Here is an 18,885-nt window from a genome sequence, read left to right on the forward strand (position 1 = left end):
TTAAGTGCAGTAGAAATCTTTTTGTAACCTTGGCCAGATCTGTGCCTTGCCACAATTCTGTCTCTGAGCTCTTCAGGCAGTTCCTTTGACCTCATGATTCTCATTTGCTCTGACATGCATTGTGATCTGGAAGGTCTTATATAGACAGGTGTGTGGCTTTCCAAATCAAGTCCAATCAGTATAATCAAACACAGCTGGACTCAAATGAAGGTGTAGAACCATCTCAAGGATGATCAGAAGAAATGGAAAGCACCTGAGTTAAATATATGAGTGTCACAGCAAAGGGTCTGAATACTTAGGACCATGTGATATTTCAGTTTTTCTTTTTTAATAAATCTGCAACAATGTCAACAATTCTGTGTTTTTCTGTCAGTATGGGGTGCTATGTGTACATTCATGAGGAAGAAGAATGAACTTAAATGATTTTAGCAAATGGCTGCAATATAACAAAGAGTGAAAAATTTAAGGGGTCTGAATACTTTCCGTACCCACTGTATGTTTCTGACACCACAGTCACTTTAAACACCTCCGTGTGCTCTGATTTGTAGGACACTGGCTGTTTAACAATGGAAATACTTAACATGTTTTTAGTGACTGTGATGATGAAACATGACCGGACGAAGGATTTTGAGCTGTTTGGGCATTCAAAGGGTTTCTTTAATATGCCAAGAAAAAAGCACTAAGCAGTTTTGTTAATGTTGAAAATAAAAAAAAACCTTTCCTGACCACTGATTTAAAGGTGAAAATTGGGATAGATCAGTATTTTGACTTGATTTGTGACTTGACCAAAATAAATGACTTGACTCAACTTGCTTGACTTTTAGCAGGGACTCGACTTGACTTGCTTGCTTTTGGCCACAGTAACTTGGGACTTGCTTGAGACTTGAAGGTTAAGACTTGAGACTTGCTTGTGACTTGCACATGTGTGACTTACAGTACTCCCATGTCTGCCGCCCCCACCAGGGCCCATCAGTGCCGGCCAATCAGTGAAGAAGAAAAATTACTTCTTTGCAACATTTTTTAACCAAAACTGAAAAAAACTTGTTTTTCAAAATATTGTCTAAAAATAAAAACCCAGTGTTTATAAATACCACCAAAAAAATACAACGTTGCATGACCGTGCAATTGTCATTCAAAGTATGACAGCGCTGAAAGCTGAAAATTGGTCTGGGCAGGAAGAGAGTGAAAGTGCTCAGTACTGAAGTGGTTAAGCTTTAAAGTAGCTTGAAACGCGTAGACATTTCTCATGTCCCACAGTGCCTTGTTGCTGGGATATGTTGGTTTTATGACTTAATAAAGATGGGTATTTTTGGAGGGCAGGTGTCCGGACCTTTTGGATTTTATAACAGGACTAACAGAGGGGGTGAATCTCCCTAATGGGGTCACAGACAGAAATATAAACCTTACAGGGGTTCTAATCCCTCTCCACTCTATCAAAAAAATGAGGGAAAAAGTTTTGCCTTCAGTTATAGTTTAATATTTGTTTTGCTGTAGCAGATGCAGAACAAACAATTGCAAAAAAATAAAGTCAAGAATTGGGTTGGCGGGAAGTGTGCTGCGACTTGTGTGTATCGCTTTTCAGTCCTCAGATTAATGTTTGTCATTCTTTGTGTGTCTCAGGTGACAGAGATGTGGTACCAGCTTCCAGCAGAGGAGGACGCCAGCACCTTCCTTCACACGCTGAGTGAAACCGGGGTGCGGGGAGAGCAGACTTCATTCCCCAGCATGGAGGAAGGAACCATCCAATCAGAAGAGACCTCTGGGGGTCGGACACTTTCCTTACAACTGGGTACAGACTTCTTATTGCACAAAGCTGCAGCCGCAAATCAGTGTGTGACATGTTCACCACGCAGTGACCGCACTGCGACTTCACGTGTTTGCAAGTTGCACTTCGGAACCCTGTAGGGGCTCCCAAAATGAATCAACAACTTGTAAAATCATTCCACTCTGTTTTACCTGTAATCCATTGAAGGCAAAATTACACCCCATTCACACGTGTGCGACTTGTCGTGCAACTTTGGACATCAAAATCACATGACAAGTCGTACCCAATGTTTTCCAATGATAACCATTCTTATATGTGCGACCTAAGGTTGCAGTGACTTCAGAGTAGTTCATGTGCTACTTTGGTCAAACTTTCATGCAACTTGAGGGACATAGACCATGAAAGTCGTACCTGAATGTTTTACATGTGACAGTGGTGCAACAGTGGGTAAGACTTTGCAGAGGGACAACAGGTCGCATCAAAGTCGCACCCATACAATGTTGTCTCAAGGTTGGATCAGCCCTTGTTCAAACCAGTACTTTGGTCCGACTTTCATGCAATTTGAGGGCCATAGACCATGAAAGTCGTACCTGAATGTTTTACATGCGACAGTGGTGCAACAGTGGGTCAGACTTGGCAGAGGGACAACAGGTTGCATCTAAGACACACCCATCCAATGGTGCGTCAAGGTTGCGTTAGCCCTGATTCACACCAGTACTTTGGTCTGACTTTCATGCAACTTGAGGGCCATAGACCATGAAAGTCGTACCTGAATGTTTTACATGCGACACTGGTGCAACAGTGGGGCAGACTTTGCAGAGGGACAACAGGTCGCATCTAAGACGCACCCATCCAATGGTGCGTCAAAGTTGCGTCAGCCCTTTGGTCCGACTTTCATGCAACTTGAGGGCCGTAGACCATGAAAGTCGTACCTGAATGTTTTACATGCGACAGTGGTGCAACAGTGGGTAAGACTTTGCAGAGGGACAACAGGTCGAATCAAAGTGGCACCCATCCAATGGTGCGTCAAGGTTGCGTTAGCCCTGATTCACACCAGTACTTTGGTCTGACTTTCATGCAACTTGAGGGCCATAGACCATGAAAGTCGTACCTGAATGTTTTACATGCGACACTGGTGCAACAGTGGGGCAGACTTTGCAGAGGGACAACAGGTCGCATCTAAGACGCACCCATCCAATGGTGCGTCAAAGTTGCGTCAGCCCTTTGGTCCGACTTTCATGCAACTTGAGGGCCGTAGACCATGAAAGTCGTACCTGAATGTTTTACATGCGACAGTGGTGCAACAGTGGGTCAGACTTTGCAGGGAGACAACAGGTCGCATCTAAGACGCACCCATCCAATGTTGTGTCAAAGTCGCGTTAGCCCTGGTTCACACCAGTACTTTGGTCCAACTTTCATGCAATTTGAGGGCCATAGACCATGAAAGTCGTACCTGAATGTTTTACATGCGACAGTGGTGCAACAGGGGGTCAGACTTTGCAGGGAGACAACAGGTCACATCTAAGACGCACCCATCCAATGTTGCGTCAAAGTTGCGTTAGCCCTTTGGTCCGACTTTCATGCAACTTGAGGGCCGTAGACCATAAAAGTCGTACCTGAATGTTTTACATGCGACAGTGGTGCAACAGTGGGTCAGACTTTGCAGGGAGACAACAGGTCGCATCTAAGACGCACCCATCCAATGGTGCGTCAAGGTTGCGTCAGCACTGGTTTACACCAGTGCGGCTTTGAAATTGCGCTACTTATTTGCAAAGCCAATTGAATTGCCGCTTGTGACTTCATACAACATAACTCTATGCAAGTCACAAAGAAATTGGTAAAAATTAATGGGGTGCAATTTGACAGTTCCAAATTGCATGAGAAGTCACACCGAGTTGCATCAATGTTGCATCAAAGTTGCACTCCGAAGTCGCGTGAATTTGGAATTGTACAAGTGTGAATGGAGCATCAAGGCCCTATTCACACTTGTACGACTCCAAAATCGTATGGCTTTAGTGTGCAACTGTGATGCAACTTTGGATAGGTGCAACTTTGGCTTTGACCAATGATAATGGACAACTGTTGCACAACTGTCGCATGTATAACATCCATCCAACGTTTGAGGGTTTACATTGAAGTCTGTGGCACTCAAGTTGCATGAAAGTTGGACTAAAGTAGTACAGGAACCTTTTTAAAGTCACTGCAACTTTAAGTCACACATATGTGAATGGTTGTCGTTAGAAATCATTGGGTGAGACTTGTCATGTGACTTTAGAGTCCAAAGTCGCATGACAAGTCACACAAGTGTGAATGGAGCCTAGAAGACTTTGCACACTGCTTCTTGTTTGGTCTGTAGCCCCTTGTCACTCAGTCCTGTTGTGCGGCCAGGCTGTTTGAGGACTGTGGTGAGTGGTAATTGGTTCATGGAAACAGCTGGAGGAGGGAGGAACTCTGACCCCCGGCCTTCACTTTAGTCTTTCACAGTTGTATCGGCTCCTCTCCTGGACTGAAATTGCTCACTTTGACTTCACTGCACTCTGTGAGCTTTTCACAGTGTGCATTAGAAGCTTCAATAAGTAAGATAAAGCCCGCCTCATTTCCTGGCTGGAGGACGTCCAGCATCAAATGGCCTTTTCTTATTTTATTAACCACTTTACCACCGGAGGATTTTGCTGCCTTACGTCTGGGCCACTTTTTGCGATTCGGCACTGTGCGACTTTAACTGACAATTGCGCGGTCATGCGACGCTGTATCCAAATGAAATTGACGTCCTTTTTTTCCCACAAACAGAGCTTTCTTTTGGTGGTATTTGATCACCTGTGCAATTTTTACTTTTTGCGCTATAAACAAAAAAAGAGCGACAGTTTTGAAAAAATAACAATATTTTTCACATTTTTTTTATATGAAATTCCCCCCCAAAAAAATGTAAAAATCAAAATTTTTTTAAATTTTTTGCCAATTTGTTTTCTGCTACCTATGTTTGGTAAAAAAAAAAAATAAGCCTATTTTGATTGGTTTGCGCAAAATGTATTGCGTTTACTAACTAAGGGGAAGATTTATGTCATTTTTGGTGTTTATTTTTTTTTAACAAATAATGGCGGCGATCTGCAATTTTTTTTTTTTTTTGCGGGACTGCGACATTGCGGCGGACAGATCGGACCCCTGACTGACATTTTTGACACTTTTGGGGGTACCAGTGACATTACTACAGTAATCAGTGCTATAAATATGCACTGTTACTGTAAAAATGACTCTGGCAGGGAAGGGGTTAATTTTTATTGGTGATCAAGGGGTTAATGTATGCCTGGTGCTTACTGACATGTGTGGGGGGAGGGGACTATGTGACACAAGGACAGATCGAGGGTTCAGCTATGCTGAACCCTGCAATCTGACCCTGTCTGTCACTTAGGAGATCCGCCCGCTTTGTCCTCCCCTGGCCCGACTCCCGCTGTGACTGAATACAGCGGGAGCGAGCCTCCGGCGGCCGAGAGAGGGGAGGGTCTGGTGACGTAGGTCTACGTCGCCAGACGTTATCGAGCCACTTTGCCGCAGTGCAGCTCTAGTGAGCAGTGCGGAAGTGGTTAATTTATTTTTTTAAACCTGTGGTGTGTGTGAAACACACGCAGACTTAGACCCGGTGCAAAAAAAAAAAAATGCACACACAAAATGTGAGAACACAAAAAAGTGCACACACGGTCCTCCTCTGAAGAGGAAGGACCCTTACCCTGATCCCCCAGGGTGCAAGGCTTCTGCCAGGGACTGGGGTACTCACTGTACCACCTAGCCGAAGCCAGGCAGACCTCGTTCTCTGGGAGGTCTGCTGAAACAGGCCAACCCTAAGTACTAGGTGGGGCTTCCCAAAGGGAGACCCACTGAGAGAGGGCCAGAAGGCCATAACCACCCCCTAAAAAGACTTTCAGGGCAGGCTCGAGGACCTACACCAAGGGTCTTCAAACTACGGCCCTCCAGCTGTTCAGGAACTACAATTCCCATCATGCCTAGTCATGTCTATGAATGTCAAGAGTTTTACAATGCCTCATGGGATGTGTAGTTCCGCAACAGCTGGAGGGCCGTAGTTTGAGAATCCCTGACCTACACCCTACTAATCGTGCTTTGAAAGTATACTGTGCAAAAGTGACAAACATAAAAAAGGGGGAAATGAAATGAGATAAGAGCAAAGAGCTATGGTGCAATACCACGGCAGGCCCTGCGGGCAGGAATCAAAAATCCCTCTGATCCCAGCCAGAAGGCCTGGCCCTAGAGGCAGGTGCGAAAAAAATGTCTCATGGTGCAGTGACCTTGGTGCCAATAAACTCAAAGTGAACCCTATACACAGTGACTATACGGCACCCCTGGACTGCCACCCCATACACAACGGGCTTCTTTCTGAGCCAATCTTGCCTTTTCTCCTCCAACCTGACTGTCCCTGGCCCACCCCTTTCATTCATTGGATTTCATCTCTGCAAATCACGAAGGCTCAGCATCACATGTAGGTGCTACTTAGAGCGAGCCGTCTAGGAACATTCACTCCTCCAGATTGACATCCACTCACCAAGGTATTTTTAAATTTGCTCAACTCCTCCCAAGAGCCGATCACTGCTTGCATCAGTGCTGAGGAGTACCGAGGCAGGGTGGTGTGATGTTTTCAGGAAGCTATGTGCAGCAGTGGTCCTCAACTCCGGTACTCGGGGCCCACTAACAGGCCAGATTTTAACCACTTTACCACCGGAGGATTTTGCTGTCTTACGTCCGGGCCACTTTTTGCGATTCGGCACTGTGCGAATTTAACTGACATTTGCGCAGTCATGCAACGCCGTACCCAAACAAAATTTACGTCCTTTTTTCCCCACAAACAGAGCTTTCTTTTGGTGGTATTTGGTCACCTGTGCGATTTTTACTTTTTGCGCTATAAACAAAAAAAAGAGCGAAAATTTTGAAAAAATAACAATATTTTTCACTTTTTTTTATTTGAAATCCCCCCCCCCCCCCAAAAAAAATGTAAAATCTAAATTTTTTATCAATTTGTTTTCTGCTACATATTTTTGGTAAAAAAAATCGCAATAAGCGTATTTTGATTGGTTTGCGCAAAAGTTATTGCGTTTACTAACTAAGGGAAAGATTTCTGTAATTTTTGGTGTTTTTTTTTTTTTTAACGAGTAATGGCGGCGATCTGTGATTTTTTTTTTTTTTTTGTGGGACTGCGACATTGTGGCGGACAGATTGGACCCCTGACTGAGATTTTTGACACTTTTGGGGTTACCAGTGACATTACTACAGTAATCAGTGCTATAAATATGCACTGTTACTGTAAAAATGACACTGGCAGGGAAGGGGTTAATTTTATTGGAGAGGGAGGGGTTAATGTATACCTGGTGCTTACTGACATGTGGGGGGAGGTGACTGAGTGACACAGGGACAGATCGCAGGTTCAGCTATACTGAATCCTGTAATCTGTTCCTGTCTGTCACTTAGGAGATCCGCCCGCTTTGTTTACACAGGCGGATCTCCACACTCGATTCCCCGACGATCGGGGAAGAGCAGCGGCGATCGCCGCTGCTCCTCCCCTGGCCCGACTTCCGCTGTGACTGAACACAGCGGGAGCGATCCTCTGGCGGCGCGCCGCCCACAAGGGGAGGAGTCCAGCGACGTAGGTCTACGCCGCTGGACGATAACGAGCCACATTGCCGCAGTAGCAGCAATGTGAGCGGTCGTTATGTGGTTAAGTATTACCTTGGGGAGATGCAGACAAGTGTACTGCAATCACTGAGCAGCAAATGATATCACCTGGGATGTATTTCAGTTATCTTGCAAACTTGGCCTGTTAGTGGGCCCTGAGGGCCAGGGTTGAGGACCACTGATGTACAGCACCCTGCTGGTCCCTTCCCACCAGCCAAGATGTATAGGGAAGCACAGAGACCCAGCGATGACATCACTGAAAATAAAAAGTATATGCTTTGTTTCATGTCTGAGGTTTGCAACCACTTTAGGACAGTATAAAGTTTCCTAGTCTTACCTGACAATGGAAATAGTAAGAACTTCTATTTTCTAACTTTCCTTTTATTGTAGACTTCCAGGACAGCCGTTTGTCCCCGTGCCTCCCTCTTCTTACCTCCGGATCCATCCCGGGACACAAGTTTTTTGAAGACACTTTGTTCCAGCAGACAGAAACTGAATTCGCTCCACTCAGGTATGGCTCTTGGCATTATACATATTTTTATTGCATTGATTCCTCCTCAGGAACTGAAAGTAATTGCAAAATTAGAGCACAAGTTTAGTCAATGTTTATAGCCTTTCTACAAAATAAAATGCTTTTGAGATGTCAAATACCGTATTTTCCGGCGTATAAGACGACCCCCCTAATTTTCAAGTTAAAACAAAGGTTTTGGGCTATACTCGCCGTATAAGACTACCTCCCTTCCGAAGCAAGGCAACACCATTGAAAAACATCAGATTTCTCATAGATCTCCAAGGTACCCCAAGTACTGTACTACATGTAATCTCTCATAATATCTCCAAGGTAACCTAAGTATAAGTATTACCGGTAGATGTAATCTCAAGACGCTGGCTGTGTGGGAATCCTGTACTGGTATACCGTATGTACCGTAGCTTCGGCTACATACAGTATACCGCGCTGAGCCAATCACAGAGAGCCATGTATTCTATTATTGAATGCAAAGCCTCCTCGGATTGGCAGAGTCAGAGAGGCGGGCTGATGTTACTCCGCCAATCCGAGCAGGCTTTGCATTCAATATTAGAATACATCGCTCTCCGTGATTGGCTCAGCACGGTATACTGTATGTAGACGAAGCTACGGTACATACGGTATACCGGTACAGGATTCCCACACAGCCAGCGTCTTGAGAGATTACATCTACCGGTAATACTTATACTTGGGGTACCTTGGAGATATTATACTCAGCGTATAAGACGACTCCCCATTTTTGGAGGATTTTTTTGAGGTTCAAAAGTAGTCTTATACGCCAGAAAATACAGTACTTTTCATAGTATGTTCTTTAGGAATTGTGTTCCAGCCATTGACCATACTGTGTTTCTACCACCAGGGCCTCTCTCGACATGTCTGAATTTCCAGGCCCTGGATCTAAATCTTTGCACATGACTGACGCATTAAGATTGGCCAACAAAGAAGTGTTGATGGTCCAGGAGGAAGAAATCTTGTCCTCATCACAGCGTTATGAAGAGGAGAGTCCTGGTGGAGGCGTTGACTTGAGTAGCGTTCAGTACCTGTCAGAGCATCCTCTGAATGTTAGTCACAGGGACAAAGAAGATGACACTATCACAGAGAACGTTCACAAAGAAGATGACACTATCACAGAAAACATTCATTCTGATTTGGAAGTCTTGAAGGGGATGGGCCATCATTCTGTTGAGGACCTCATGGCAGAAGATGGCGCTTTCCTTGGTAGCAATGTCCCTGCCCCCGTCTTGTTGGAACTTCTGGAGAAAGAAGTTGGTCTGTCAGCTAGTAGTGGTTCATCTTCTAGACATTCTTTACAAACTGCTTCCGCCGGCGAGACTGACAATATTGATGTTCCATTACAAGAACCTAGAGAGGACCAAGTCCGCATTCTCGAGGCTCAATATCGAACGAAAGCTCCAACTGGACTAAACATAGAGGTCGAGGAGGAAACATTCCGAGATTCGAGTGAAATACATTTTGATGACCCCGAGTTGGAGAAAGCCAATCTCAGCGTACCTGGTCTTTTAGACCAGTCTGGTATTACTTTACGGCAACGGCAGTCATCTCCGGGGGTCAGAGAAGAACTTCAGAAGCAGCTTTGTGCTGAGATCCAACAAGAGGGGAAAAAACGGGAGATGTCAAAGTTTCATAAGAGCAGAAACAGCAGCAGCCCTTCTTCACAGAATACACCTGATCTCCCTGAGGAATTCACAAAGCCTTCCTTTAGTGGAGAAGATACAGTGGAAGAACAGCCAGGGGGTGAGTTGACAGGGTCCTCCCATTGTATAGAACGTGGCCATACACGAGAGACAGACCTGTCTCAGGCTATAAACACCCCCATAGATGAGACTTCTTTTATTGGGCGTCTAGCTTATCCCATCTCGCAGTCAACTCCTGGAATTTTTTCCATGAATCGAAAACAACTTTCTGGCAGAATCCAGAAAATAAAAGCCAAGCTCACAGGATCTGATATGTCTTTAAATGAAGAGCCAAATAGCAGTTCTTCAAACCCTAATGTGACCTCTAGCGGGGTACACCAATCCGTTCAGAGCAGCCAGGGTTATCCCGAGAGCAGTGACTCTCAAAGGTCACTGTCGCCCCAAAGACGAAAAATCCAGTCCTTGCCTAGCTTGAATTACATCGAAAAGGTCGGATCTTGGAACACAAACCAGTCATTCGACACATTGGTCCTACGGGGTTTAACTGGCGTGTCTCCTAAAAAGCTGGCCTATAATGCCGTGGCGGATTCTTTGAACCGTATGTTGTCCAAAAAAACTGACAGCAGCACATCGAAGAAAGGATTGGAAGCCTCATTCAAAGGCACATCTTCCATGACAAACCTGAACGTAGAACATAAAGAGTCTCCCAACGCCTCTAAGTTGACCCGATCTCAATCATACAACTCTGTGATAACTGCAGTTGGAGGAGATCACACTGAGAAGAGAACGGAGCAGAACATAGATCCCGTGGCTGAAGAAGAAGAGGCAGCCAAGTTGAGCACCGTACAACCCTTCGAATCTTTACAATCACGCTCGTTTCCAAGCCAAGATATTTCTGGGAATGAGACCAAGCATCTCAACAAGGGGGCAAGTATGGGAAAGAATGATACAGCTCACAGTCCTCCTGACTATGTTGAACACATAGAAAAATCGAACCATGAACAAGAGAAAAGGCTTGATGAATCCAGCAGACCTCTGAATAAGAACCTGATTACCATGGAACATTTCAGCGACGTCTCTCTTGACCAAGAATTTTCAGGAAGCTCTCATACAAGTGACCATGTCGAAGATGTCCTCCAGGATTCTGTAGGATCTTCAGTACCAGAGATGAGCCATCGCCAAGGAAAAACTTTAATGCAAGATTGGTCAGGAGAAGAGGCAACACCCGAGGAGGAGTTTAACATTGAAGAAAGAATTCCTGTAAGTTTTATTTCCTTATATATATATATATATATATATTTTATTTTATTTTTTTTTCAACTCTTCTAATTTTATTTCATGGTCAATAATAGAGATGTCACCAAAGTTATCCTTTTACTTTCTTGCTTTGGTTTTCCAGTGTGAATCTCACTGGTGGGTTTGCGGTTGTATGAGAGTTCTTAGCTTTGGCACAATGATACATAAGGACCTTTAGGACATGTGTAGAAATATAAGATTCCAAAGGGCCATTCCACCTCCAAATCTGGAGCCTTAAAAATCTGTACTCCATTTTCACCTTTGAAAATTAGAAATCCTGCAAGAAAAAAGAATGCCCCAAAGTGACATCTGTCTCCTTTTGTTAGCCAGAAAACACTTTTTTGTGTGCCCCTCTGATCCTGATTTAATTTTGTTACTAAGGGTTTGACTTTACATGACTTTAATGTTTATCCCGAACAACTCAGCACAGAGATTCCACCAAGAGAGTCCCTGAGAGACAGAATAAACTTTCTGAGGATCCAACTGTACCAGGTGCCCCAAGCTCATTTTCTACTGACAGCTCTGGGGCTGCTTGCAGTGAGCCTACTTATGATGCCAATGCCTGCAGCCTGGAGTCATGTTGCCTTCTGTTCTTGGAATCTGTTCTGTCTTTGGCATCTTCTGTAGCCCTGTCAGGTGTGGTTGCATCCTCTGCCCTTTCATTTCCATGGTCATGCAATACCTTATGGCCCAAATCACCCAGTTATTTGCAGACTGCGGTCACAGAGGTCACAAGTTCACCATCACCAGAGGATCTGTCACATACCTGGTTCGGGAGTCTGCTGTGAAGAGGAAGGCCTCTCATACAGCTCTGGCTCAGGTGCCACTGATAGTGGAACAGTAGCCACGAGAGCACAGGGAGGTATGAATGCCTGTGATCAGTCCAGTAGTCTGCGCTGGTCGTAGCTGATACTTCACTGGGGGGATGCCAGGAAGCAGGAGCTGGCAGGACAGGCTAGTGACAGACAGGCTGGCGACAGACTGCGGGAATATGGTAGGAAGCAGAAGCCCAGATGAGAGCGTGCTGGAATGGAGGAGCTATAGCAGGCTGGATGAGCAGGATGCAGGGTCAAACAAGCGGGGTTAGTAACAGACAGGCAGATCAGGTATAAACGGCAGGCAGAGGAGTAGTCGGATCACATGCCAGTGTCAGCAACAGTGAAGCAGAATACGAGGACAAGCTGTGGTCAGGAGCAAGCCGGGTTAAGACCAGAGGTCAGAGCAAGATGATGTCACCAGCACACCATGGATCTCCAGAAAGAGTCCAAAGCTTTATTCGGCGATCACATAGTTACAGCAAAAAACAACGTTTTGGAACCTCGCAGGATCCCTTCATCAAGCATGTAACGTCACATGCCTGATGAAGGGGTCCTGCGAGGCTCCAAAATTTTGACTATGTGATCGCCGAATAAAGCTTTGGATCCATGGTGTGTTGGTGACAATCTCTTACGCTGACTATTTACAGTTGCAGCCGGTGGTCATTTCAGCACCCACTTATATGCACAGCCATTTCTACAGGAACTTGTGCGTTGGGAATAGTGTGAGTTATTCCAGCTGTTTTTGTGTTTATTAAAAGTCAGCAGCTACAAAAAGTGTATCTGCTGACTTAATAAACACACACTCATCTGTCCCACGGTCCAGCGATGTGGGAGCCTCGGTTCTCTCCCTCTTCTCCCTGTGGCGCCGGCATCTCTAGTGTGGACACCCGGCTGTGACAGCTTGCGGCTTCACAGCCGGATGCGCATGCACGAGTCACGCTGCACGTCCTGAGTGGACGGGCAATCTTCTGGGACCTGTGACGTGTTTCAGAAGACTGCAGGGAGGGAAGGGGGAAGAGGATAACTTCTACTCGAGTGGCCTAGGTGGCCCGAGCGGAAGTGGGAGCGGGTCGAATCTAGGTACCCGCCATCCACCCCCCAAAATGTAAAATCTGTGAGTAAATCGACGCTAATTCCAAAATAAGCTAGTGTAAATCCACACACTAAAATAAAAAACACTATAATCATTTATTATTGAATTAATAACCATTAGATTAAAAGAACTGTGCAAAACAGTAAATATATCTAGATAATATTGTAAAAGTGAAAAACAATCAATATAAATTCCTGAAAAGTCCATGTGCAAGTGCAGAAAATTATGTAACAGTGGTGATCCAAAAAAACGTGATGCACTTCAATCCCACAGTGTCACCGATGTGAACGATCCTAAACCAAAGAATCCAAGAATCCAACATTGAGTGCAATGGCTGCTCACCTCAATAATGGATAAATCAAAACGTTGTTTATAAGTGAAAAGCTTCTCCGTGTAGCTCCAATGATAACGGTATTACAGCTGACAAGATGTAGTGAATCACTAGCCCAAAGTATATGGATATATGTCTCCTTGGTATTTCCCTCATATAGGAATATAATAGAGAGAGGACTTCATGGTGCAGTACACAGAATCAATTTTATTAAAGACAACAGTAGTAACTTACAGTAAAGTTGCAGGTAAAGCATGTGAAGACGGACCGCTCGGTCCCCGCAATGTGCGGTGTAGAGAATCCGAACTTCCGGTCACACCGACTCCTCCCGACGCGTTGCGTCACTCAAACACGTGATCCGATCCGGGGGGAAGGGGGTTCAGTGCAGTGTCTACTATGTGACACACTTTAAAAAAACTATCAAGCTCCCAAAAAAAAGATTGCATCACAGTAATGTCCTCTGTCCCCTTCACATCACCCTCCCAATGTAGTGTTCTCTGCCCACCATAGCAGTGTCCTCTGCCACCCTTCCCCCACAGTAGTGTCTGTACCCCCCAATGCTGTGTCCTCTGCCCCTTCACATCACACTTCCACTGTAGTGTCCTCTGCCCACCATAGCAATGTCCTCTGGCCCCCTTCCCCCACAGTAGTGTCTGTACTCCCCAATGTTGTGTCCTCTGTCCCCTTCACATCACCCTTCCACTGTAGTGTCCTCTGGTCACCATAGCAGTGTCCTCTGGCCCCCTTCCCCCACAGTAGTGTCCCCCCAATGTTGTGTCTTTTGTCCCCTTCACATCACCCCCCCCCCACTGTAGGGTCCTTTGCCCCCCCATAGCAGTGTCCTCTGCCCCCTTTCCATCACCCCCCACCCCGATTGTAGGGTCCTCTATCCTATCCTCCTTTCCCCACAGTAGTGTTCTGTTACCCACCCCAACGCAGTGTCCCCTTCACACACCCCCCACCCCACTGTAGTGTCCTATACCTATAGTTCTATATAGTGTCCTATACCCCCCAATGCTTCACATCACCCTCCCACTGCAGTGTCCTCTGCCCACCATAGCAGCGACCTCTGGCCCCCTTCCCCCACAGTAGTGTCTGTACACCCCCCCCCCCCCAAGTGCAGTGTGCTCTGCCCCTTTCACATCACCCCCCACGCACACACACACACACACTGTAGTGTCCCCTTCCTTCCCCCAGTAGTGTCCTGTACCCCCCCCCCAAAACAGTGTAGTCTGTCCCGCTTCACATCGCCCTCCATCAAGCTCTCGCTCCCTGCTCTGCAGTTAACAGGAAAACGGTGGTGGTTAAGGGGGGCAGAGCCATGGTCACTATCCACCTGTCGGCCCCCCACGGTTGACCGGTCAATCGCGATCAATGGCTTGCCGACCCCCAGTTTAATGTAATAACAGTGCTGTAAAAGTAATGGTGACCAGTTAACTATGATTGTTTTTTTTTATTCTCAGACCTATCTTCGGAATCTTGGCATTAATCAATCACCCACAACTATTCTCATGCCGTTCATTCCTAAAGGACCAATCAGGGAACCCGAATTCTCTCCTTCAGAGCCGAGGACCATCAAAAGTTCAAATGCAACTCCAAACCGCAGCATGAGGCTGTCCGAAGGTAAACGGAGAGGCTTCATTGTATTGTGTGTATGAACGCACATTTGTGTAACTGAAAATTTCACTGGTATCTTGTTTTTACGTGGTTGCAGGAAAGAAAATCGCACCGTCTATGGCCAGATTTAGTAATGGGGTGTTTTGAACCTGTGCATAGAGACCACTGCTTCCACACAGAGCATGGGTTCTTTTCTGCAGCATGCTGGCAGAGGACAGACTTTGCTTTTTAGAGTTGCCCACCTTTTGTATTTTTAAACTCCATAGGAGCAGATACCTTATTATATCATGACATCAACCTCCTGTAATCTCCCACATACAGCACTCTGGGGCTGCACCAGAAGCCAATCAAGCTCTATTGCATTCTGCATGTGCTGACAATGGGACAGAGCCAGAGGGATAACTCCTCAGAGTGCTGCTGCTTTTTCATCCAGCAGTCATTGGTCCAGGAGTGTTTACTTTGTTTAGCAATCTGTGCCACTGCTGCCGTGGAGGTCCAAGATAGTTTCTGGCAAAAGTGTATATGGGTCACAAGACTGGCTGAATAGAATACGAAATTCTTAGGTGTTCACATACAGAAGCATCTAAAAAATTAGAATATCCTCAAAAAATGATTTATTTCAGTAATTAAATTCAAAAAGTGAAACTAATATATAGATTCATTGCACACAGAGTGATATATTTCAACCATTTCTTTTTTTTTTTTTTTTAAATGTTGATGATTATGGCTTACAGCTAGTAAAAACCCAAAATTCAGTATCTCAGAAAATTTGAATATTGTCAAAAAGTTCAATATTTTAGACTCATGGTGTCACACTCTAATCAGCTATTTAACTCAATCCTGTAGAGGTTCCCTGAGCCTTTAAATTGTCTCTTAGTCTGGTTCAGTAGGTTACACAATCATGGGGAAGACTGCTGACTTGACAGTTGTCCAGAATACAGTTATTGACACCCTCCACTAGAAGGGTAAGGCACAAATGGTCATTGCTAAAGAAGCTGGCTGTTCACAGAGTGCTGTATCCAAGCATATTAATGGAAAGTTGAGTGGAAGGAAAAAGTGTGGTAGAAAAAGGTGCAGAAGCAATAGGGTTAACTGCAGCCTTGAAAGGATTGTGAAGCAAAGACCATTTAAGAATTTGGGGGAGATTCACAAGGAGTGGACTACGGCTGGTGTCAGTGCTTCAAGAGCCACTACACACAGACGTATCCAGGACATAGGCTACAGCTGTTGCATTCCTTGTGTCAAGCCATTCCTGGACCAGTGACAACGTCAGAAGTGTCTTACCTGAGCTGAGGAGAAATAGGACTGGACTGTTGCTCAGTGACCCAAAGTCCTCTTTTCGGGTGGAAATCAAGGTCCCAGAGTCTGGAGGAAGAGTGGAGAGGCACAGAATCCAAGGTGCATGAGGTCCAGTGTGAGGTTTCCACAGTCAGTGATGATTTGGGGAGCAAAGTCATCTGCTGGGGTTGGTCAACTGGGTTTTATCAAGTCCAAAGTCAGTGCCGCCCTCTACCAGGAAATTCTAGAGCACTTCATGCTTCCCTCTGCTGACCAGCTTTATGGAGATGCTGATTTCCGACTGGTTCAGTAGGTTACACAATCATGGGGAAGACTGCTGACTTGACAGTTGTCCAGAATACATTTATTGACACCCTCCACTAGAAGGGTAAGGCACAAAAGGTCATTGCTAAAGAAGCTGGCTGTTCACAGAGTGCTGTATCCAAGCATATTAATGGAAAGTTGCGTGGAAGGAAAAAGTGTGGTAGAAAAAGGTGCAGAAGCAACAGGGATAACTGCGCCCTTGAGAGGATTGTGAAGCAAAGGCCATTCAAGAATTTGGGGAGATTCACAAGGAGTGGACTACGACTGGTGTCAGTGCTTCAAGAGGCATCATACACAGATGTATACAGGACATGGGCTCCAAATGTCGCATTTCTTGTGTCAAGCCATTCCTGAACCAGAGACAACGTCAGAAGTCTTACCTGAGCTAAGGAGAAAAAGGGCTGGACTGTTGCTCAGTGGTCCAAAGTCCTCTTTTCGGATGGAAATAAAGGTCCCAGAGTCTGGAGGAGGAATGGAGAGGCACAAAATCCAAGTTGCATGAGGTCCAGTGTGAGGTCTCCACAGTCAGTGATGATTTGGGGAGCAAAGTCATCTGCTGGAGTTGGTCAACTGGGTTTTATCAAGTCCAAAGTCAGCACTGCCCTCTACCAGGAAATTCTAGAGCACTTTATGCTTCCCTCTGCTGACCAGCTTTATGGAGATGCTGATTTCAGACTGGTCAGTAGATTACACAATCATGGGGAAGACTGCTGACTTGACAGTTGCCCAGAATACAGTTATTGACACCCTCCACTAGAAGGGTAAGGCACAAATGGTCATTGCTAAAGAAGCTGCCTGTTCACAGAGTACTGTATCCAAGCATATTAATGGAATGTTGAGTGGAAGGAAAAAGTGTGGTAGAAAAAGGTGCAGAAGCAACAGGGATAACTGCACCCTTGAGAGGATTGTGACGCAATGGCCATTCAAGAATTCGGGGGAGATTCACAAGGAGTTGTCTTACCTGGGCTAAGGAGAGAATGGACTGGACTGTTGCTCAGTGGTCCAAAGTCCTCTTTTCGGATGGAAATCGAGGTCCCAGAGTCTGGAGGAGGAGTGGAGAGGCACAGAATCCAAGTTGCTTGAGGTCCAATGTGAGGTTTCCACAGTCAGTGATGATTTGGGGAGCCATGTCATCTGCTGGTGTTGGTCCACTGTGTTTTATCAAGTCCAAAGTCAGCGCCGCTCTCTACCAGGAGATTCTAGAGCACTTCATGCTTCCCCCTGCTGACCAGCTTTATGGAGATGCTGATTTCATTTTCCAGCAGGACTTGGCACCGCCCACACTGCCAAAACTGCCAATACCTGGTCACATGATCATGGTATCACTGTGCTTGCAGCAAACTCGCCTAACCTAAACCCCATAGAGAATCTGTGGGGTATTGTCAAGAAGATGAGAGACACCAGACCCAACAATGCAGATGAGCTGAGACCGCTATCAAAGCAACCTGGGCTTCCATAACACCTCAGCAGTGCCACAGGCTGATTGCCTCCATGTCATGCCGCATTGATGCAGTAATTCATGCAAAAGGAGCCCCGGCCAAGTATTGAGTGCATACTATACTGTACATGGACAGACTATCCACTAAGCCAACATTTCTGTATTAAAATTTTTATTTTTATTGGTCTTATGTAATCTTAGAATTTTCTGAGATACTGAATTTTGGGTTTTCACTAGCTGTAAGCCATAATCCTCAACATTAAAAGAAAGAAATGCTTGAAATATATCACTCTGTGTGTAACACATCTATATAAAATGAGTTTCACTTTTTGAATTGAATTACTGAATTACATTAACTTTTTGACGATATTCTAATTGTTTGAGATGCACCTGTATATGCATTTTAGCTGTGTATGTAGCTGCTCCACTGGAGTTCATCTTTTAAGGCCTGTTTCACACGGCCCATAGCTTGTATAACAGCAGTGTGAACAGCAAGCTTTTAAGAAACTTTCCACAAGCCTTTGAAAAGCTTTAGCACAGCTTGGTGCAGCTTTCTCAAAGCCTTTAAAGCACTGTTCAGCTCCAGCTTGTAAAGGTTGACCACAGACCCCAATGGGAGTGCTGATTGCCACTTCAAACTAGCTGCAAGCAGGCTTTTACAGGCTTCAAGTATTGCTGAAGCCTGCTAGCAGCTTGTTTAAAGTAACAATAAGTACTCCCATTGGGGTCTGTGATAAACATTTACAAAGTGGAGCTGCATGGTACTTTTTCACATTGTTTTTAATGCAATCTAAAGCTCGTGTGAAACAGGCCTGAAGTACATATTTGCCCAGATTTTTTGAAATACAGGTTGTGACATATTTTTCTCTTTTAGTGTAAAAAGATTTTCTTTTTTTTTTTTTCTTTTTTTTTTATGGTTGGATGGTCTATGGCAGGGATCCTCAAACTATGGCCCTCCAGCTGTTGCGGAACTACACATCCCGTGAGGAATTGTAAAACTCTGACATTCACAGACATGACTAGGCATGATGGGAATTGTAGTTCCTGAACAACTGGAGGGCCATAGTT

At 45.2% G+C, this 18,885-nt stretch overlaps 1 protein-coding gene across 1 annotated transcript in view; it reads left to right on the forward strand.

The window, feature by feature from the left end:
- The window catches only part of ALMS1 (ALMS1 centrosome and basal body associated protein), a 111,327-nt gene that overhangs the window by 27,455 nt on the left and 64,987 nt on the right, over positions 1-18,885 (forward strand). The window contains exons 2-5 of the mRNA XM_082250492.1: positions 1,621-1,789; positions 7,832-7,952; positions 8,827-10,882; positions 14,624-14,783. Coding sequence (XP_082106618.1) covers positions 1,621-1,789; positions 7,832-7,952; positions 8,827-10,882; positions 14,624-14,783 — 2,506 coding nt within the window. The remainder of the gene's footprint in view (positions 1-1,620; positions 1,790-7,831; positions 7,953-8,826; positions 10,883-14,623; positions 14,784-18,885) is intronic.

This window comes from Pelophylax lessonae, assembly GCF_965119305.1.
Source record: "Pelophylax lessonae genome assembly, chromosome: 1".
In the NCBI taxonomy this organism is placed as follows: Eukaryota; Metazoa; Chordata; class Amphibia; order Anura; family Ranidae; genus Pelophylax; species Pelophylax lessonae.